General features: G+C 45.9%; 1 protein-coding gene across 1 annotated transcript in view; it reads left to right on the plus strand.

The window, feature by feature from the left end:
• LOC143804468 (HEAT repeat-containing protein 5B) overlaps window positions 1-22,197 on the plus strand; it is an 84,005-nt gene extending 61,808 nt beyond the window's left edge. Inside the window, exons 26-36 of the mRNA XM_077282584.1 lie at window positions 380-448; window positions 537-716; window positions 4,684-4,921; window positions 5,234-5,488; window positions 5,688-5,815; window positions 6,960-7,104; window positions 7,231-7,503; window positions 8,657-8,881; window positions 9,418-9,569; window positions 17,611-17,824; window positions 20,424-22,197. Of these exons, the coding sequence (XP_077138699.1) occupies window positions 380-448; window positions 537-716; window positions 4,684-4,921; window positions 5,234-5,488; window positions 5,688-5,815; window positions 6,960-7,104; window positions 7,231-7,503; window positions 8,657-8,881; window positions 9,418-9,569; window positions 17,611-17,824; window positions 20,424-20,728 (2,184 nt within the window). The 3' untranslated portion in view covers window positions 20,729-22,197. The remainder of the gene's footprint in view (window positions 1-379; window positions 449-536; window positions 717-4,683; window positions 4,922-5,233; window positions 5,489-5,687; window positions 5,816-6,959; window positions 7,105-7,230; window positions 7,504-8,656; window positions 8,882-9,417; window positions 9,570-17,610; window positions 17,825-20,423) is intronic.
• Window positions 22,198-23,125: the final 928 nt, after the last annotated feature.

Raw genomic sequence — 23,125 nt, forward strand, 5'->3', positions numbered from 1 at the left:
TTGTAGTGTCTCTTGTGTTCTCCACTCCTTGTAGTGTCTCTTGTGATCTCCACTCCTTGTATTGTCTCTTGTGATCTCCACTCCTTGTAGTGTCTCTTGTGATCTCCACTCCTTGTAGTGTCTCTTGTGACCTCCACTCCTTGTATTGTCTCTTGTGATCTCCACTCCTTGTAGTGTCTCTTGTGATCTCCACTCCTTGTATTCTCTATGACTTCCGGAAATAGCTGCACACAGTGCCACCATATTTGTTAGTCAGATTGTGCAGTTGGTTAGTAATATCTGGCTGCATATGATTGGTTTACAGTCAGAAAAAGGCGCGGCATATGAAACAGTAGCGGTAAAGGTGCGCTCTCTAACATAGTGATTGTTTTATCCTCAGGTGGGAGCTGCGTTACGTCCGGCATTTTCACAGGACACTCCCTCAGACATCGTAGCGAAAGCCTGCCAGGTATGGAGATGCATTCTGCTTGCATATGTATACGGAGGACTTGATCTTTTGGGAATTACTGCAGCAGCATCTGTGCTCTTTTTGTCAGGTGTGCAGTGCCTGGATAGGGAGCAAAGTGGTCAGTGACCTGAATGATCTTCGTAGAGTGCACAACCTTTTAGTTTCTTCGTTGGATAAAGCACAAGCTGGGAAAGGCTCGTCCAGCCAGCTATACCGGGAGAGTGCCATAACTATGGAGAAACTTGCTGTATTAAAAGCTTGGGCAGAGGTCGGTACTTCCTCTTTAACCAGTTTATGACATAAGATGCCTTGGAATTTTTTTTTCTTTTTCCCGTCTTTTGGGACGTAGTGATTTTTTTTTACATTTAAAATTAAAGAATACTTAACATCTGATATATGCTGCAAATCCATGGGCAGCAGATATCAGACACTGGTTGTTCAATCTCTGCCATGTGTAACTCATATTTTTAATAGACATCCGCTGCTAGGGCAGTGGGCGAGGGAAATCTGGGGGCCCACCTGTCCGACAAGTTTCTTGTGCTGCTGAGTCCCCAGCGGTTATTAAAAAATGTGTCTTTCTCTGAAACGCTGCTGCGTTGAGGTCGTACAGCCAATGCCTGACATATGATGTGCAGTTCATGAGCAGCATGTATTAGGTTCACTACTTTAAATCACATATCAGTTATTTTGAAGATCTTATTTAGGGGAAAAATAAATAGTTTTACTAATAATTGTATGTTCTGGTTTAACGAAGTTTGTTCAGAGAATATTTGTGTCCCAAAGTGAATCCTCTAATTCCCTCATGTGTACAGGTCCTTCTCAAAAAATTAGCATATAGTGTTAAATTTCATTATTTACCATAATGTAATGATTACAATTAAACTTTCATATATTATAGATTCATTATCCACCAACTGAAATTTGTCAGGTCTTTTATTGTTTTAATACTGATGATTTTGGCCTACAACTCCTGATAACCCAAAAAACCTGTCTCAATAAATTAGCATATTTCACCCGTCCAATCAAATAAAAGTGTTTTTTAATAACAAACAAAAAAACCATCAAATAATAATGTTCAGTTATGCACTCAATACTTGGTCGGGAATCCTTTGGCAGAAATGACTGCTTCAATGCGGCGTGGCATGGAGGCAATCAGCCTGTGACACTGCTGAGATGTTATGGAGGCCCAGGATGCTTCAATAGCGGCCTTAAGCTCATCCAGAGTGTTGGGTCTTGCGTCTCTCAACTTTCTCTTCACAATATCCCACAGATTCTCTATGGGGTTCAGGTCAGGAGAGTTGGCAGGCCAATTGAGCACAGTAATACCATGGTCAGTAAACCATTTACCAGTGGTTTTGGCACTGTGAGCAGGTGCCAGGTCGTGCTGAAAAATGAAATCTTCATCTCCATAAAGCATTTCAGCCGATGGAAGCATGAAGTGCTCCAAAATCTCCTGATAGCTAGCTGCATTGACCCTGCCCTTGATGAAACACAGTGGACCAACACCAGCAGCTGACATGGCACCCCACACCATCACTGACTGTGGGTACTTGACACTGGACTTCAGGCATTTTGGCATTTCCTTCTCCCCAGTCTTCCTCCAGACTCTGGCACCTTGATTTCCGAATGACATGCAAAATTTGCTTTCATCAGAAAAAAGTACCAGGTCAGGCGCTTCTGCCGCTGTTTATGGTTCAAAAGTGGCTTTACCTGGGGAATGCGGCACCTGTAGCCCATTTCCTGCACACGCCTGTGCACGGTGGCTCTGGATGTTTCCACACCAGACTCAGTCCACTGCTTCCTCAGGTTCCCCAAGGTCTGGAATCGGTCCTTCTCCACAATCTTCCTCAGGGTCCGGTCACCTCTTCTCGTTGTACAGCGTTTTCTGCCACATTGTTTCCTTCCAACAGACTTACCATTGAGGTGCCTTGATACAGCACTCTGGGAACAGCCTATTTGTTGAGAAATTTCTTTCTGGGTCTTACCCTCTTGCTTGAGGGTGTCAATGATGGCCTTCTTGACATCTGTCAGGTCGCTAGTCTTACCAATGATGGGGGTTTTGAGTAATGAACCAGGCAGGGAGTTTTTAAAAGCCTCAGATATCTTTTGCATGTGTTTAGAGTTAATTAGTTGATTCAGAAGATTAGGGTAATAGGTCGTTTAGAGAACCTTTTCTTGATATGCTAATTTATTGAGACAGGTTTTTTGGGTTATCAGGAGTTGTATGCCAAAATCATCAGTATTAAAACAATAAAAGACCTGACAAATTTCAGTTGGTGGATAATGAATCTATAATATATGAAAGTTTAATTGTAATCATTACATTATGGTAAATAATGAAATTTAACACTATATGCTAATTTTTTGAGAAGGACCTGTATATGCACAATCCACATACATGGCATTCATTATAAACTGAGCAGTAGTTCTCAGCAATGACCGATAAACCGTGTATGGAGCTGTGCTGTTCTGCTCCGCACACTTCTTACATCTGACTACCTACGCAGCTAATAAAAGCAGATCAATTGGAGTGCTGGATGTTGGACCCCTACCGAACTGATATTGATCACCTTACCTTTGATAGATCATCAGTATCAAAGTAGTGGGCAATCCCTTCAAAAATAATATTTTTATGTTTCCTTTATGTTAAATATTTTTAATAAGGATTAAATTGCTTAAATTTTTTTTTAGAAATAATACTTACACTCACTGATGCACCACATGTCCTGTTCAGACTCTTACCCACTCCCCACCGGTCTCCACCTCCTCGTCCTTACTCCCCACCGGTCTCCACCTCCTCATCCTTACTCCTCACCGGTCTCCACCTCCTCATCCTTACTCCTCACCGGTCTCCACCTCCTCATCCTTACTCCTCACCGGTCTCCACCTCCTCGTCCTTACTCCTCACCGGTCTCCACCTCCTCGTCCTTACTCCCCACCGGTCTCCACCTCCTCGTCCTTACTCCCCACCGGTCTCCACCTCCTCATCCTTACTCCTCACCGGTCTCCACCTCCTCATCCTTACTCCTCACCGGTCTCCACCTCCTCGTCCTTACTCCTCACCGGTCTCCACCTCCTCGTCCTTACTCCCCACCGGTCTCCACCTCCTCGTCCTTACTCCCCACCGGTCTCCACCTCCTCGTCCTTACTCCCCACCGGTCTCCACGTCCTCTTCCTTACTCCCCACCGGTCTCCACATCCTCTTCCTTACTCCCCACCGGTCTCCACATCCTCGTCCTTCCCACCGGTCTCCATCTCCTCGTCCTTACTTCCCACCGGTCTCCACCTCCTCGTCCTTACTCCCCACCGGTCTCCACCTCCTCGTCCTTACTCCCCACCGGTCTCCACCTCCTCGTCCTTACTCCCCACCGGTCTCCACCTCCTCGTCCTTACTCCTCACCGGTCTCCACCTCCTCGTCCTTACTCCTCACCGGTCTCCACCTCCTCGTCCTTACTCCTCACCGGTCTCCACCTCCTCGTCCTTACTCCTCACCGGTCTTCACCTCCTCGTCCTTACTCCCCACCGGTCTCCACCTCCTCGTCCTTACTCCCCACCGGTCTCCACCTCCTCGTCCTTACTCCCCACCGGTCTCCACATCCTCTTCCTTACTCCCCACCGGTCTCCACCTCCTCGTCCTTACTCCCCACCGGTCTCCACATCCTCTTCCTTACTCCCCACCGGTCTCCACATCCTCGTCCTTCCCACCGGTCTCCATCTCCTCGTCCTTACTTCCCACCGGTCTCCATCTCCTCGTCCTTACTCCCCACCGGTCTCCACCTCCTCGTCCTTACTCCCCACCGGTCTCCACCTCCTCGTCCTTACTCCCCACCGGTCTCCACCTCCTCATCCTTACTCCTCACCGGTCTCCACCTCCTCGTCCTTACTCCTCACCGGTCTCCACCTCCTCGTCCTTACTCCCCACCGGTCTCCACCTCCTCATCCTTACTCCCCACCAGTCTCCACCTCCTCGTCCTTGGCTGAGTGGCCATTTCTGTTGTGTTCAGACCAGAGGGAAATCGGCAAACGTCAACACAGGAGCCACTAGGGATTGATGAAGACGAGTATCACATCTCCTTTATTATTTTAGGTAGTCTCAGTCCGTGAAACAATAATTTGTAATCACTGGACAAGCCCCTTTTAATCAAATAACCGAAACTTAGGATATTAATGCCATGTCAATTTCTGACCTGTGTGAGCAATATAATGAAAATCCCTTTTTAACTCTGAATCCTAGGTCTATGTTGTCGCCATGACTATTAAAAATGAAGGTGACAGTAAACCTAGCAAAGCCATGAAGACAAATGATGATGAAGATGACGATTATGGTACGGCAGATGAGCTTCCTCCAGATAGCCTGATCTCATTGGTTGAATCCGCTCTGCCTTCTCTTAGTCGGTTGTGGCTGGCGGTGTTGAAAGACTACGCGCTGCTCACGCTGCCCCCAGAGTTTGCCAGCCAGCTTCCTCCTGATGGTGAGTACAATGCACACATTGTAATTTAGTGTAAATGTGGAGAGGGCGTAGACATTTCTATTAATTTGGTATATGAAGAATCCCACTGCAGTAAGGGTATGTACAAATTTGCAACATGTCAATTTATTTCACCGCGGATTTAACCTTTTGAAAAAAATGTGGATTTTGCTGTGCATTTGTGGTGAATTTTACACTGTGCACACATCCTCATGGATAACTCGTATGTATGTTTTTATCATTTTGCCTTGTTCTTTACCTTGCTTTGTTTAGGATATTGTAGCTAAAACTGATTTTCTTTATATTAATATGCAGGAGGAGCATTTTACACCCCTGAAACTATTGACACAGCAAGGCTCCATTACCGTAACTCCTGGGCACCTATACTCCATGCTGTGACCCTCTGGCTCAACTCCACCGGCTTTATCCATTCACAGACTGCAGACGATGCAACCATGACGGGCTCTCAGAAACGTAACCCTACACTAGCGCTAAACCAGCCACCGGGTACACCGCCCAGCCCTAAGTCACTTATGGAGCTTAACAAAGATAGAATGCATCTGATTTTGGGTGGGTGAATACAAAGACCTGAAATTTAAGTGCTGGATTGTGTTTATTGTTGCAAATTTTGTAATCGTTGCAAAACTACAATTTTTTTCTATAATAAACCAGGGAAAATCCCCATAAAAAAAGCAAAGTAACGACAAATAATGGCTCGATGGACAAAAATATTTAAATATGATTATTAATGTGCTATGTATCTCATCAGGTATCAGCATTCAGTTCTTTTGTGCACCTCGACCTGAGGAACCTGTTGAACATGTCACAGCTAGTCTTCAGGCTCTGCATATTCTTTTGGAGTCTTCTTTTGCCAGAAGTCATATAGCAGAAGATCAGGTACATTTTAATAATTTCCAAATCAATGTGCTTTACCCAATATTTTGTGTCCATCATGTCAGACGCTGATTGTAAGGCCTACTTAACACTTTCGGCATTCAGGGACTGAGTAACACCGATGTCCAGACTGACCAGGGTCTCGTGACTCGAACTCAACAACCTCATAGGCCATAAAGAGAACCCATCAGCACTATTTTGCCTGTTAAAGTAAAAGCATGGCCATAATGGCGCTGTTAGACAGATGAGATAGATACTTTTAGTGAAGAAATCCGCATGGTGGTTGTTCTTTAATCAACATCTGAAGTTTTGGTGTAATAAGCTTTAGGTGCATAAGGGCAGGATTGCGGGTAGAGAATTGGGCTCCTGCCCGGCCCCTCCGCCAATATCTTATGTCTGTATTACAGGTCACCACTTTGTGAATGACCTGCCTCCTGTTTGAGAGTTTGTGGCGGCGCCATCCATGCTGCAGGCAGCTCTTGAGCAGATTGATCTAACGGCAGTCTTCAGTAAAATGGCGCCAGTGGCGGCACATGCCCAGATTGAGATTGAGGCTCAATTAAATCTCTAAAGGACATCACTGAGCCGAGATCTCAATCTGCGCATGCGCTGCCACCTACGGAGCTTTACTGATGACTGTCGGGAGGTCAGTCTGCGCCGCTACTGGCACCATTTTATTGAAGACTGCTGAGAGATCAATCTGCACAAATGCCACCTGTGGCGAGGATGTCCCCAGTGCAATTTTTTACACAGGAGGCAGATACAGATACCAGTGGCAGGCAAAGAGGCTGGACAGGAGCTGAAGACCCTACCCACAATCTCACCCCTAAAGCTTATTACATCAAACTTCAAATGCTGATTAAAGAACAACCACCATGTGGTATCTATTTCATCTGTATAACAGCGCCATTGTGGCCATGCCTTTACTTCAACATGCAAAATCGTGCTGGTTCTCTTTAACTTGATTTTTTTTTGAGTGGGGTTCTTACTGTTAGGTGACAAGATCCACCACTATAATGACAGTATCTACCGCCAGGCCAGTGTATAAAACGCCACTCCTGATAAATTCTCACATGGTCTCATATTAGTAACCACACTAATGGTATGTATAAATGTGGCATAAATATTCTTCTGTCTTCTATTCCAGGTCATTGGAGTGGAGCTTCTAAATGTCCTACATCGTTTACTACTAACCTGCAATCCAACCTCTGTACAATTGCTTGTTACTAGTGTGGTGCAGCAAATTGTGCGAGCTGCGCAAGACAAACTACAGGAGCAAAGAAATACTCAAAGTAAGACAAAAAACATTAGTTTTACGTGATTTTCATGTTATACAGATTGTTACTCGGCATTGACTAGTCCAGTCCATTATTGTAATAATCACTATTACTAGAATAATTTCTGATATTTCTCTACAGATAAAGATGACACAAGTGAAAAGGAAACGCAGATACTCTTGGGTGAAGGTGAAGAAAGTGGTGGCTTGATCCCAGGAAAGTCTCTGGTCTTTGCTGCCATGGAGCTGCTAATGTTCATCCTGGTACGACACATACCGCAGCTTAGTTCCAAGGTTTCAGACTCTCCGAGTCATGTCCTCAACAGACATCAGCAGCTTTCAGAAGAGAGTGCTCGCCTCGTGGCATCTACAGTGACCATCCTAGCTGACCTTCCTACTTTGTGCTCACCTGCAGGTATGTCTTCCAAAATAATTGACCTTAAAACCAGTTTGGAGACGCATCAAATAGTTTAAAGGGAACCTGTCACCCCCCCAGTCGTTTCAAACTAAAAGAGCCACCTTGTGCAGCAGTAATGCTGCATTCTGACAAGGTGGCTCTTTTAGTTCTGGGTGCTGTAACTAGAGAAATAATCCGTTTTTTAATTTGTCAGAAATACCTTGTCTTCAGTCAAGGAGGCCGGCCTTTCCCCCCTGCTGCAGACGCCACACACCCGTCACTCACATCTTCTTGGCGCCGCCTCCTCCTTACCGCTGTTTCGAAAATAGCCGGCACCTGTGCTCTTTTCCCCTGCCTGGTGCAGGTGCAGTGAGCGCTGCCCGTCTGTCCTCATATGCAGCCCAGCTGACTTGCGCCTGCGCGGCCGCCCTGCTTGTGAATCCCAGCCCCGCATTGACTTATGATTTATTCACATTGCGGGGCTGGGATTCACAAGCAGGGCATTCGCACAGGTGCAGTCAGCTAGGCTGCATATGAGGAAAGACGGCCAACGCTCACTGCGCCTGCACCAGGCAGGGGAAAAGAGCGCAGGCGCCGGCTATTTTCAAAACAGCGATGAGGAGGCGGCGCCAAGAAGATTCGAGTGACGGCTGTGTGGCGTCTGAAGCAGGGGGGAAAGGCCGGCCTCCTTGACTGAATTTCTGACAAATTAAAAAACGGATTATTTCTCTAGTTACAGCACCGATAACTAAAAGAGTCACCTTGTCAGAATGCAGCATTACTGCTGCACAAGGTGGCTCTTTTAGTTTGAAACGACTTTGTGACAGGTTCCCTTTAAGGCTTGTCTGAACCTGACAATCTTTGGTCACGAGCAATCACACACTGGTATGTTTCTGTCTCCAGCTCTGACATTTGGTAGTAAAATACAGCAGTGGCTAATAACAGCCTGCAGCAGGTTAAGGGGGATAGTCGGTATCCCCTAAAACCAACCTACAAAATGATGAGCTAATGCAAACAATTAAAATTTGAGTTTGGAACAGTGAATATCTAGACTACTACTAAAGCTCTAATTAGAAAACTTTAATAATTTTAGCCTTATAATTTATGTATACATACAAACATACATACATGCATATAATGTGTTTATTCGTTTTTTAATCATTTTTTTCAGGCTGTATGACAATCCTGCCTACCATCCTTTACTTGGTAACTAAAGTTTTGAAAGAGACTGCTATAAAATCTTCAGATAACCAGAAGCCATTGCCGGTCAGTGCTTGCTTACAAGCAATAAAAACCATTGTGACGTCATCACTGGCCAAGACCGAAAAAACTCAGAAGAAGTGGACCGACCTGATCCGTAGCACTTTAGCATCTGTGCTGGAGTATCCACAGACAGGTAAGAAACGAGGGTCACCAGGAAAGAGAATGAAGCATCTTGATAGATCAAGTAATCGTTCCCGAGTTATTCTGATTGTGGCATTCAACTAAACTATGCCATCAATTTATCTGCAGGGGAGTCCGCCCTCTGAAAGTCCCACTAGTTCCTAGAATGATGGATCAAGGCTCTGAATTCCCTCTTTTGCCCTACAAAGCAAACCCTCAGCACTTGTTATACAGGTTCCAATTAAGTGAATAGGATCGGCTGTAATTCTGTGTAGAGCCCCGTGGCCGAGAGTACCATAGTGCAGGGTTACCATTAGATGGGGACGCAGTACTGCAGCTCTTTAGTCTCAGAATTTATTGGGTTTCAAAGGGATCACAGAGCTATGGCATAACCAAGCAACATCTATTACTTTACTAGGTACAAAATGCTCCTTTAATAAGTAGCATCCCTAATTTTGTGTTTGTCTCTTTTGTGCTTTTTTTTCATTATGTTTTTCTCCCAGGCTTTTTGTGCAAGTGTAATTTTTTTTACTGTTTTGTGCATTGTAGGTGACTCCAGTCATACACTGGATGAGGTCAGCATCCTGACGGCTGTTGTACTTTTCCTGTTGTCTGCAAGCACTGAGATTATAGGTGTGCAGGCATTACAGACCGGGTGTATAAACAAGTTCAAAGCAGCCATTACATCCAGTGATCCGTGGGTGAGTTTATAGAGCTTGAATCCTTCAGTTTTCACTATTTGACACATACTAAATCTTAACTTAGGGGCTGTTTGAAATTATATACAGTTTATTGATGACCTGTCATCCCCTGGAAAACTTCATGTAGTAAAAGGAGACCAAAATATTCCAAATATTAAAACACACTGTAATCACGCTCCTTGACTGAATTCCTGCTCTGAAGCCTGTGTGCAAGAGCCGGCTGTCAATCAAGGTGCTACGGGAGTGATTACCGAGTGCTGACTGGTACAGCTCACTGCACCGCCCTGATGACTGGAAGCAAGTGGCTGCAGGGAGAATATATTAATTTTCTCCCTGTAGCCTCTCTTAGGGTAAGTTCACACAGGGCGTTTTTGCTGCGTTTCTTTGCTGCGTTTTTTTATGCTAATTTTCAGCTGCTTTTTACAATACCAGCAAAGCCTATGAGATTTCAGAAATCTCATGCACACACATTGTTTTTTTGTTTGATCAGTATTTTGTGCTTTGCTGCGTTTTTTGGACATAGAGCATGTCGCTTCTTTCAGCTTTTTTGCTGCGTTTTTTCACCCATTGACTTGAATGGGTGTTGAAAAAAACGCAGCAAAAACGCAGGTATTATTATTTGCTGCGTTTTTGCTGCTGAAAATCGAAGGACATTAGGATGGACAAAGAGAGAAAAAAAAACGCATAAAAAAACTGCACCAAATAAAATGCAGCAAAAACGCACCTAAACCTGCGTTTTTGACGCAGCTTCTTTCCTGCCAAGAAGGTCAGGTTTTGCTGCAGAAAAAAAAAGCAGCAAAAGCGCCCTGTGTGAACTTACCCTTATAATTTGACTGCTGAACATACTTAAGGGACTCTGTCAGTGGGATCAACCCTCCTAAGTTATCTATATGTACACATGGGTCATAGGAAGCTGAATTAAATGATATATTGAGATCTGCGATCTGATGTCTTTTTCCAGAAAAATCCATGTTTTTCTTATATGTAAATAAGTTGTTCCAGGCTATGGGGAGGGTACTGATGTGCATTAGGGTATGTCTCCACGGTACGTATGGGCGGCGGTATCGCCGCAGCGGCGAAGCCGCTCGGCGCTAAGCCCCGCCCCCTTAATGGGACGCGATCATGCCGGATGTGTTAACTCTTCACATCCGGGATGATCGCTCTCTCCCATAGGGCCCTGTGATATGCCTTGCGCGGACGCTGCGTCTCCGCAAGGTGTACGGGCATGCTGCGATCTGAAAAGACGCGCAGCATGTCCGTAGTCGCAGGGCCTCCGCGTGCGGGTTTCCACGCATAGTGGAGACGGGATTTCATAAAATCCCCTCCACTATGCTGGAACATCTGGACGCTGCTTGTTTGACGCTGCAGCGCTGCGCAGCGTCAAACAAGCAGCGTTTCCTGAACGTGGAAACATACCCTTAGACTCTGCCTCCAGATATTACTTTAATAAAAAGGGAAAGAGTGTGAGACATGTCTCTAACACAGGACAGTAAAACTGAACTTTGTCTCATACTAACACATTTGCTGCAGCTCCTGAGCTCCTCTGTATTGTAACAATATTGCAGCTCTGTCTGCCTGTGAGATGGAAGCTGAGAGGAACCTGCCGATGTGTCAGGTATAATCACACACAGCTCTGCAGTGAGATCAGGAGAGCAGAGAGCGGCCATCACACCTCACACTGGTAACTGCCCCTTCATGTAGAATAATCTCTGGAGGCAGAGTCTCATGTAGATCAGTGTCCGTCCCATAGTCCAGAATAGCTAATTTACATATAAGAATAACATGGATTTCTCTGGAATGATACATCGGATCGCAGATATAAAGGTATTATTTTATCAGCATTCTATGACCTACATGCCCATGTAGACAGCTTAGGAGGGTTGACCTTACTGACAGATTACCTTTAAAACTTTTACCTGCAAATTACCACTACTGTATTTCTGCAGGTATATAGTGTTTTCTCCTTCGCCTCATTGGGGGACACAGACCGTGGGTGTTATGCTGCTGCCACTAGGAGGACACTAAGTGATACAAAGAAAGTTAGCTCCTCCCCTGCAGTATACACCCTCCTGCTGGCCCTCAGCTAACCAGTTCTTGCTTAGTGTCTGTAGGAGGCACTTGGGTCTGTTTTCAGACCCCAACTTTCTTATTTTAATTTTAATTTTTCTGTAAATTTTTATTTTTTATTCAACGGAGTGAAGGGGGCGACGGATCCCTTTTATAGGGCCCGCTCTCCCCCGAACCAGCAACAGGCGAGCACGGCGAGTATACCTCCCCGTCCCTCTCCTACGACGCTGGAGCACGCCAATTTTTACTGGGGCGACGGGTTTCCATCTTTGGTCCCGATCTCCCTTCCCCCTGCAAGACGGCGAGTACTTGGAGCCTGCTCTAATGTTCCTCTCCGAGGGCCCGACATACTAGGCCCACATTACATGGCGTTGCACAAAAGGGATTACAGAAGAGGATGGCAGGATGGATGGAGCGCGCAGGGACAGGGGGACCTGCATTACCGGACTGTGAGTACATCAGGAGTTCCCCTCCTGCGCTCCGGATCGCTTTGCGGCCGCGCCGCCTCACACCGCCGGGCAGGCCAGAAATTTAGTCCCCGTTTTTTTCAGCCGGAGTAGGCCGCAGTGGCCTCTATGGGGCAGGCGCCGGCGGTACTTGCGGCAGAGTCCCTGGGGAGAGGCGCCGGTGGTTGGGGAACTGCGGCGGTTAGCGTCGCTCCGTTGCGGCCGCCGCGCATCGCCAGGCAGGCCGGAAATTTAGTCCCCGGCTTTTCAGCTGGAGTAGGCCGCAGTGGGCAGATCCCTCCCACGGCCGTAACCCCGCCCCCTATATCGGCGCTTCTCGTCTGGGACGAGAGGCACCCTGCAGTTCTCGGGGGCCATCCTTCCTCACGCTGCCTGCGTGGAAGATGCGGTCCTGGGGGTGCCACTGGCCGGTACGCCAGTGGCAATCATTCGGCGCGCGGCCCGCCGACGCGCTCCACCGGCAGGTTCCATAAATTTAGTCCCCGGCTTTTTCAGCCGAACTAGGCCGCAGTTGAAATCCCCTTCAGGGGCGAAGGTGTCTTCACGGTCCCGATGAGCTGAACTTCGTGGATGTACAGAAGCCCCTCTCCATGGTCCGGGCAGCCCCCACTGTCCCACCACTGTGAAAGCGGATGGCACAAGGAGGCGGACGGTTCCTCTCCACCTCCCTAACAAAAGGGATGATGGATTGAGATTTATCCCTCTATCTCTGCACCTGAGGTAACGCCCATCCACGCTGCAACATCCGCGGCGGCTCCATGCCGGGACGCGCACCGTTGGTGAGTGGATCCTGGCAGCGATGGGCTTCTGCAGCGGGATATTCACAGGCAGTCTCAGGCTTCCCTGTGGCCACCTCCTTGAGGTAACGCTCCAGCCGGCTACAAAATTTAGCTCCCGGCTTCGGCCGATGTGTAGGCCGCACCCCAGAAGCGCACTGTGGCGCCTTAAGGCGGCTCTGCCTTTTTTCCTGGCGCCTTTCGCCTGGCACGGAAGCGCTCAATTTTCTCGAGCAACGGGCGTGACCACCCCTCACTTCTACGCTGGCGCCGGCTGCAAAAATTTACGCCCCGGCTTGGGCCTATTCATGGAAGTCTCGAGGCTCCGCCCACGTCGTGCCTGTGGCTCCGCCCCCTGAATTGGCGCTTCTCGCTCGCTGCGAGATTTTACCTAAACCCGCATGACCAGTATTCCTGGTCTTAAAGGCACGTGACCAGTATTCTCTGGTCTTAAAGGCACGTGACCAGTATTCTCTGGTCTTAAAGGCACGTGACCAGTATTCCTTGGTCTTAAAGGCATGTGACCAGTATTCCCTGGTCTTAAGGGCACGTGACCAGTATTCCCTGGTCTTAAGGGCACGTGACCAGTATTCCCTGGTCTTAAGGGCACGTGACCAGTATTCCCTAGTCTTAATGGCACGTGACCAGTAATCCCTGGTCTTAAAGGCGCGTGACCAGTATTCCCTGGTCTTAAAGGCGCGTGACCAGTATTCCCTATTTTTAAAGGAGCGTGACCAGAATTCCCTGGTCTTAAAGGCGCGTGACCAGAATTCCCGGGTCTTAAAGGCACGGGACCAGTATTCCCTGGTCTTAAAGGCACGGGACCAGTATTCCCTGGTCTTAAGGGCACACGACCAGTATTCCCTGGTCTTAAAGGCACGGGACCAGTATTCCCTGGTCTTAAGGACACACGACCAGTATTCCCTGGTCTTAAAGGCACACGACCAGTATTCCCTGGTCTTAAAGGCACACGACCAGTATTCCCTGGTCTTAAAGGCACATGACCAGTATTCCCTGGTCTTAAAGGCACATGGCCAATCCGAAACTGGTCATAAATAAGGAGCCCTCTTCCGCTGAAGTTTATCCCAGTGTAACTAGTTCCCTCAGTCTAAACTCCCTCGTAGAGCTTTTGCCATCCAGTCCGGATATGCGATTCACTGGATAGAAGCCTCTACGTGGGACGCTATGCCTGGTCTGATTTTTAAGGGTGACAGGCACTTTAAAGGGCGCCGGTCTCCCCACACCATCAACAGACGGGGACATGAAGGTCGCTTCCAGGTATCCTTTTCTGCACCCAGGCCTAACGCCAGACAACCTGTCCTGTCCACCCGGAGACCTGAACTCTGTGGATGTACACCCTTTTTCGGGCGTCTGAGCACCCCCCTCTGCATCACCACTATTTAACAGAAGATGCAAGAAGGCGAATGTTCCCTCTCCACTTCCCTGTTAAGAGGATGGTGGATCGAGGCTCCTAATTTTTAACTCTGCAATGACCTGCTGGAAGCAGCGGCGCATTCTGCCACTCGGCAGATTAACCGGGTACAATCTCCTGTGGTTTACCTACCAGTATCCCTGCCCGATATGTCCTCAATTAAAAATGCCATGATCTGTCAAATAGCAAATCTGGTTTGTTCCGTTTTGCGGCTACGGGTCCAGCCCTCTACCCTCCCTAGCCGCCGCATGGATTGCTAGAGCAACGGTCTCCTGCTTAGAGCCCTTAACTACTTTGATTCACACCAGTACCCCTTTCCTGAAGAGAGTTCAGCTGGTCAATCAAATTTTTGAGCGGGAGACTAACGAAGGATCGTACGTTCCTACAGCCCCGACCAACAGTGAAAAGGTTGTCCAGGACAGTCTAGATCTAAGGGATCTTGGTTCCTAGAAGGGGAACGAGAAGTAGGACCGATCCCGGACCTCAAACTTCTAACAATTTTTTCACAAGATTCTTCTTCGAATGGAGTTCCTCCGCTCAGCCATTACTTCAACAAAAAAGGTGCAGTTTCTGACATCCATCGACATTCGGGATGCCTAACCTCTTCAAAAATTCCTTTGCTTTTCCATTCGTGAACAGCATTTAAGTCACGACCTTGTCCTTCGGCCTTGCTACCGCACCCAGAGTGTTCGCAAGGGTCATGGCGGCTGTCATCTTGCACCTAGAGGCGTGGCCGTCCTGCCCTGTTTGGCCGACTGTTTACCCGCCCTTGCAGGACTACGCTAAGTCGTCTATATCACTTGTGATACCCTCTCACCTGGGCTGGTGGCTAGACTTAGACAACTTCTCATTTCCAGCCCAGCAGATATCCTTTTTGAGGATGATCCGGTACTCTTCCAGAAGGGTGGTAAATTTCCCTCCAGACAGGGTCATGGTTTTTCAACAGGGAGCTCGCGCTCTTGCTCACTCATCCCCTCATTTCATTTGATTTGCTAGGAGGGTTCTAAAAAAAAACAAACAAAAAAAAAACGGAGACGTCAACGGAAGCAGTTTCCTTCCCTCCGTTACTTTTCAGCAAGTCAAGCAGCCTTTCAGACGATAGTCTCTGAGCTCCTTCTTCATCCAGGGTTTTTTCTCCCGGTTCCATGGTTACTAGTAACTTCCAATGCCAGTCCTCTTCTCCCGATCATTGCTCTGGAGATCTCAAAGGTAGTCCTATAGTAGGTCCACTACCTTATGGCGGGTCAACCCATCCGATTTCAATTGGACAACCCCACGGCTGTGTCATACGTCAATCATCTAGCGAGTACCCACGTTCAAGCACCATGGCCAAGGTACCTCACATGGGCCGAGATCTATCACTCGGTGATCTTGGCAGTACATATCCCAGGAGTAGAACTCTGGGCTGCGAACATATTTAGCCGTCAGGGTTTCACCTCAAGTGAGTGGGAACTTCACCCGGAAGTCTTCCATCAGACCCGCCTTCACTGGAGCTCTACAGTTGTAGTTCGGATGGCGTCCTGACTGATCGCCTGTGTACTCGAGTTTGTTGTTCGGCCTCGAGATCCAAGAGCCATCGCACTGCATGCTCTGGTTATTCCGTGGTACCAGTTTCCACTTCCGAAAGCTTTTCAGAAGCAGAAAGGGCCCCAGTGATCCTCGGAAATCCTCACTGACCACGTCAGTTCGCTTGCGGAGCTGATAGCTTTCTGTCTTTCTGCAACAAAACTGCAAGTAGGGACCACCTCGCAGGATGTTTTCACATGTAGTTTTTCCCTATTGCATACTGTTAGATCATTGGGATCTATTCTATTAGGGAAGGTCGCCCCCTTTTTTCTCGGCGATATCCTCATCCTGACGAGTCTTCGGTGCTAACGGGTCTTTTCAGACTTTTTTCCCTTACTTCCTTCAAGGCAAGGTTGTCCTCAGGCCTTCCCCGTCCCTAGCTATCAAGGTGGTATTGTATTACTATTGTCATGAGGGCATAGTTCTTCCCTCATCTCTTTTGGCACCAGTCCACAAAATGGAATGAGTTCCCCATATTCCGAACGAAGCGAGTGCTTTAAGTAGGTAAGTCTTGAGGACGGCGTCCTTCCGAAGGTTGGACACCATATCTTGGGTTTCCTAACGGCAAGAGGAAGGCTTCCTGACGTTTACAGGAAGGGTTTGGCCGTCTTCATCGGCCATTTAGCCTGGTGTATTCCTTTCACCATCCAGGAGTCTTTTCGTGTTAGATGACAGCCTATCTCCCTGTCTATCGTGGGTTCTAGGCACCAGGCGTCGAAAAGACACGCCTGCAAGCTTGCGGATTCGTCCAGTCCGCATGCATTCTTGAAGCATTATAATTCCCAGACTTCCACAGATGTGACTCTGGGCAGGCGGACTCTGCAGGCCGCGGTGGCGCACTTGTAAGTAGCAGTTACACAGGGCCTGATCTGACGTTGTCCCCACCCAGGGACTGCTTTGGTACGTCCCGCGGTCTGTGTCCCCCAATGAGGCGAAGGAGAAAGAGGGATTTTTGTGTACTCACCGTAAAATCCTTTTTCTCTGAGCCAATCATTGGGGGACACAGCTCCCACCCTGGTATTGGCTTATGCTTGTTTTTATAATCCGATATGCTATACTCTCATATATAATATGACATGCTGTAAGCTAATATGTTGTTACTGATCTCCTACTGCTTTTTGCACCGAACTGGTTAGCTGAGGGCCAGCAGGAGGGTGTATACTGCAGGGGAGGAGCTAACTTTCTTTGTATCACTTAGTGTCCTCCTAGTGGCAAGCAGCATAACACCCACGGTCTGTGTCCCCCAATGATTGGCTCGGAGAAAAGGATTTTACGGTGAGTACACAAAAATCCCTCTTTTTACAGGTTCAATTTTAAAGTTCCTCTAAATGATTAAAAAATGAGTTCAAACTTGAAAACATTCATTGTTTTTACTTTGTGACAAATACTGTGTGTAAAAAAAATTCTAAAAAAAATAAAATCCTATCAATGCAAAAAAAGAATTAAATAACATAAAAAAATCAAAACGTATATCGCATGTAAAAAATGGATGCATATGGTCTAGTTTGAAGGGGTTACCCAGCCTGTTAAATTAAGAGTGGTGGTAGGTCGGGTGCTAAGAGACGGACTAGCTGCTGTTTGAGTGTTGCTGCCATTTCAACGCTTACATTGGCTTACATTCCGAGTCATACTTGTCTGCACTTTTCACAATCACTACAACTACTCCTTAGTGTTTTACTTTGTATATACTAAAGCTATAGTAAATGAATACTTTTGTGCTTTCCATTTCCCAGGTTCAGGCTAAAAGTTATCAGCTCCTTTTATCAGTGTTTCAACATTCCAATCGAGCAATTTCTACTCCGTACATTCATGCTCTGGCGCCCATCATGGTGGAGAATCTGAAATCTGTTGAAAAGAAGAGACCAAACAGCAGTTCTGAGCTGCTGGCAGTTCAGGAAGGGATAAAGGTCCTGGAAAGATTGGTCTCTTTGGGAGAAGAGAAAAACCGTGAGTGAATAATTTTACTTGGTAAAAAATGATGAACAAGTGGATGTTTGTCCCTCCATTTTCATTAATAGTGACCACATCACATTGGGAGTTTAACAGAGGGAGAGCGCTTCATCTGTCCGCCTATCACCCCACACATCCCCATTGAGATTGTGGGATGCTATGGCAAATGAAGGCCTAAATATGTACCCCGGGTCAGTCATATGCTGATGATTATTATACCATGCCAAAGGAAGGAACTAATGTCAAAGAAAGCTCATCTAAACCGTAACAAATACTAATTGGGTGAAACTTGACCCCTTAACGACCGTCGATGTGCCTTTTAATGGTGGCAGTTAAGGGTACTTATTCCTCAGCACCGCTTTTTAACAGCACTGAGAAATAAGGTTATAGCGCCACCCATCGTCGGAAAATCGCTGGGGTCTCAGCTACCTGGGGTACCTGAGACCCCAGAGAACATGTTACGGTCGGTTTTTACTAACCTCAGTGTTGCAACCACCATTATTCATGGAAAGGAAAAAGGAGAGAGAAATGGGGTCCACCGGGCACCCCCGGTACCTCAGGTGTCCCCCAGCCCTCCGCGTCTTCTTCCGGGAAGAAAATGGCAGGCACCATAGGAGATTTTTCCTATTGGTTCATTTTGATCACTGTGATAGCCCCTATCACCCCCTTAGTTAGGTAAAAAAATAATAAAAATATGAATAATAATAATAACAATAAAAAAAATGTATTTATTTCCATTTTTCCATTAGGGTTGGGGTTAGAGCTAGGGTTGGGGTTAGGGCTAGGGTTAGGGTGGTGTTAGGGTTATGGTTGGGATTAGGGTTAGGGAAGTGTTGGGGTTAGGGCTGTGTTAGAGATGGAGTTAAAATTGGGGGGTTTCCACTGTTTAGGTACATCAGGGGGTCTCTAAACGCGACATGGTGCCCACCATTGATTCCAGCCAATTTTGGATTCAAAAAGTCAAACTGTGCTCCCTCCATTCTGAGCCCTTCCATGCGCCCAAATAGTGGCTTTCTCCCACATATGGGGTATCAACATACTAAGGAGAAATTTCACAACAATTTTATGGTCCATTTTCTCCTGATACCCTTGTGAAAATAAATAAGCTTGGTTTCGAAGTAAATTTTTTGTAAAATAAGTAAAATGTTCATTTTTTTCCTTGCACATTGCTTTATTTCTCGTGAAGCACCTGAAGGGTTAATAAACTTCTTGAATGTGGGGTTGTGCACCTTGAGGTTAGAAGTTTTTAGAATGGTGTCACATTTGGGTATTTTCTGTCATATAGACCCCTCAAAGTCACTTCAAATGTGAAGTGGTCCCTAAACAAAAATGGAATTGAAAATTTTGTTGTAAAAATGAGAAATCGCTGGTCAACCTTTAACTCTTATAACTTCCTAACAAAAAAAAATTATATATCCAAAATTGTGCTGATGTAAAGTAGACATGTGGGAAATGTTATTTATTAATTATTTTGTGCAATATAACTCTCTGAGTTAAGAGCACACAAATTAATGGTTGCAAAAGTTCCAAAATTTTAGCCAACTTTCCATTTTTTTTCCATAAATAAATGCAATTCAAATCAAAGAAATTTTACCACTAACATGAAGTACAATATGTCACGAAAAAACTTAGAATCAGCGGGATTCATTGAAGCGTTCCAAAGTTATAACCTCATAAAGTGACAGTTGTCAGAATTGTAAAAATTGGCCCGGTCATTAAGTACTAAATTGGCTCTGTCACTAAGGGGTTAAAGGGTTATTCACAACTGAGGAGCAAATTGTTACCTTTCAGCATGATACTGATACTATAACTCACCATCTGCTGGGATCCCCACATATTCCAAGATGGGGCCCTGATTAGATCAGAACGGTGACTGGTAAGGCTTCTTTCACACTTCAGTTGTTTGGCGTCAGTCTGCTCCGACATAGTGACGGATCCGTCACAATTGTTGAGAAAACGGTTCTAACGGATCCGTTTTTTTTGACGGATCAGTTACTTGGGGCTTGTCTGGGAAAAGTATCTACTTTTTGGAGCATGCGCAATTGAAAAAGCGGATTGGGGCGGCGGAACCGCCGAAATGACGGTCGCGACGGATCCGTCGCCCATAGGCGGCCATTCAATGGGATGGCGGACGCGACGGATCCGTTGCGAACCGCCATTTCGGTGCAGACAAAAAACATTATAATGTCCGTCAGTGTCTAGACAACGTCCGCCAAATTTCGACGGATCCGTCGCATGGCGGATGGAACGGACGACCATCTGCCACAATCTGTCGCTAATGCATGTCTATGGGAAAATAGCAGATCCGCCAAAAAAAAATGGCGGATCCGCTATTTGAGGAAAATGGCGGTTTCAGACTGACGCCAATAGACTGAAAGAGGAAAGAGGCCCAACATCTAACATGCATGGTTGTTTTGAGCCGCTAATGGCCAATATAAGCTAAAATGTTTATGGCTGCATCAATTTAACAAGTATTTTCCAGACAGATGTTTGCTAACTGATTGATCATTAACAACTTTCATCTAATATGTATGGCTAGCTTTGATTTTATTGGGTTTGTTATTAATGCTTTTTTTTTTTATTACTTTCCTTCCAGGAGTCCAGCTTCTCGCTCTTCTTGTTCCTACTCTAATTTCTTACTTGCTTGATGTCAACACATTTAGTTCTGCATCCCCCTCATCAAAGGATCTCCATGAGTTTGCACTGCAGGACTTGATGCGTATTGGGCCTCTTTACCCACACGCCTTTAAGACTGTAATGGGGGCTGCTCCCGAACTGAAGGCCCGGCTAGAAACTGCCATCAGAGCTAACCAAGCGAGCAAAGCCAAGGCTGCCTCTCGACAGCCTGCTCCCACCATCCAGACTGCTCCCACCATCAAACTCAAGACCAGCTTTTTCTGATCAAGTTTCCCTTGTAAATAGGAGCATATGCTAATTCCCCAGGAGCGTGGACAGTTTTTTTCCTCAGCAGAAAACTGGTCAACTTGTTTTAACATTTTCATGAAAAAAATCTAAGATCTATTCTAATTGTACCCTGCTTGGTTTACATTAGTGCAAGGATGGCATAGAAGAGGCTGGCATCAATGACCGACTTACTAGAAGGGCTTTCTGAGGGTGCCTCACTCATGGGATTGGCTTAATGTTGTATTTATGCTTTTTTTTTTCCATTCGGATCCACATAAAAGATATAAATTATTGCCATGCGACTCGACAGTAAAGTGGTTCTGCTATTTCCATAACTCCCATAGAGGAGAATGGAGAAGCACACAATTTTCTTTACATCTCTCGATTCCTTCTTTGCGTGGATGTTGCAGCAAGTGTGGTCCACGTTTTCCCCATATTTGGAGGTGTCAGAGATGGAACCCCACCTATCACGATATTTAAGTCATACCCTATGGTTCTACCATAACATTTTCATGGGAAGACACATTTACAGTGTGTTTGTGCAGTATGGATATGTTGCAGATTTTCTGTCCTTATTCTCTTGCACACTGCATAACAGATCCATCTGGAGACTGACCTGCAGTGCAGATTTCAGTCTCAGTATGTCAGTATATTTTACGGACTACATGATTTGCAAAGATGAAATCTGCAGCAAATCCAAAGCACAATCTCCATGTAAGTCATGCTGATTGTTTCTGCTCTATTTACTGTTTGCCTTGGGAGGATGTATCCTATAAGAAGAAATCCTTCCCAAAGTATTTTATCATTTGTCAGAAACTAAAATTGGTTTGAGTCCAGAAGTTCTGCCCTGCAGCTTCTCGTCATGGTCCTGGAATTTTTGGCTTTTCCCATAACACCACAGTGCAGCTTTAGACATGCACCTTGTTTTGTGACCTGTCTGTAGGACCACCATAAACGTTGGCTGAACATCTAATGTACATGTGGCTCTTCTGACTTTTTACAGACAGATGATGAATTTGTTTGAAAAAGCTTGATCTTTTTGTTTGGTGGGGAGATTAGTCCCTGACAGAGGAGTCTGGCATCGGCTCTCAGAGACCACAGGAGCGCTCAACCAAGCTGGGTGTGACTGTGTATGGGGGAGTCCGGAGGGATAGCTGACAGCCGATCGTTTGGTCGGACCACAGCTATGTAATGTGTCTGGCCAGCGTAAGACTAGATACGTTTATTAGGGTGCAATAACTTATTTCTTCCTACACTTCAACATTAGAGTGAGCAAATGCTATGCAGTGAAGGGTTATCCTATCTCTAGAATATATGTTATCATCACATGTTGCTGGACTTTCCCTGGCTAGAGACTACAGTAGCCATCTGTTACTGTCATTCTCAGGATCACTAGGGGTCCTAGAGGTTCGGTGATGGGAATATTAAATTACAACAGTCACCCGAGGGGTGTGTGTGTGTGTGTGTATATATTATTATTATTTATTGTTATAATAATAATTGTTGTGTATATATATATATATATATATATATATATATATATATATATATATTATATATATACTGTCCAGCCAGCACAATGCTACCCTGCCTATAGAGGCTGCGTATGACTGCACATTTCTGTTGTTTATTATAAATGAATAAGTCTGAACATCTCATGTAAAAAGTAAGGTGGCACTTTTTGGGAGATCTGGGGCCTAAGTGACAGAGGTCACTGTGGTCTATCTGTTACAGTCTGAATGTAGAGGGCATCATTGCCAGCTTTTGGTTACTTCAGTCACGTATGATTAGTTATTTTACTGTGTATTATGGATTTTTGTTAGGAACTTTCAATTACTGTAAATTGCAAAATGAATTCAATTTAAAATATATTTTCTGCTTTCATGTCCACTGTAGATATACAATTTATGTTTAATTTCAGATTTTATGCACAAATGACACAGTATAAACACGACTTAACACTAAACCTTCCACTTACTGTATTCTGATGAACTCCATCATAAAGATATCTTCTTTCCTGCAAACCAGCAATACTAATAAAGTTCCTTCAACAGTATTCCTACTTGTAACAAACATTTAAAGGGGTTTTCACAAAATTCTTGGTGTTTTAATAAAACATTCTCTGCTTTACTCCCCCTCCCCGGATTCAGTTCTTGGTCTATGCCGCTTCTCCCAGTGTCTGTTAATTTCTGCAGCGCTGACTTCATGTCAACAGCGCTGCAGCCAATCACTAAACTCAGCGGCTCTACCCAAGAAGATAGCACGAGCTGCTGAGCTCACTGATTGGTTTCAGCACTCTTGATGCGATGTCAGCCCTGCAGATAAAAACGGACACCAGAAGCAGCGGTGGCGACTCTGAGATGGACCAGGGTAGGACAAATAAGCCAGTTTATA

Source organism: Ranitomeya variabilis, chromosome 2 (assembly GCF_051348905.1).
Source record: "Ranitomeya variabilis isolate aRanVar5 chromosome 2, aRanVar5.hap1, whole genome shotgun sequence".
NCBI classification, from domain to species: domain Eukaryota; kingdom Metazoa; phylum Chordata; class Amphibia; order Anura; family Dendrobatidae; genus Ranitomeya; species Ranitomeya variabilis.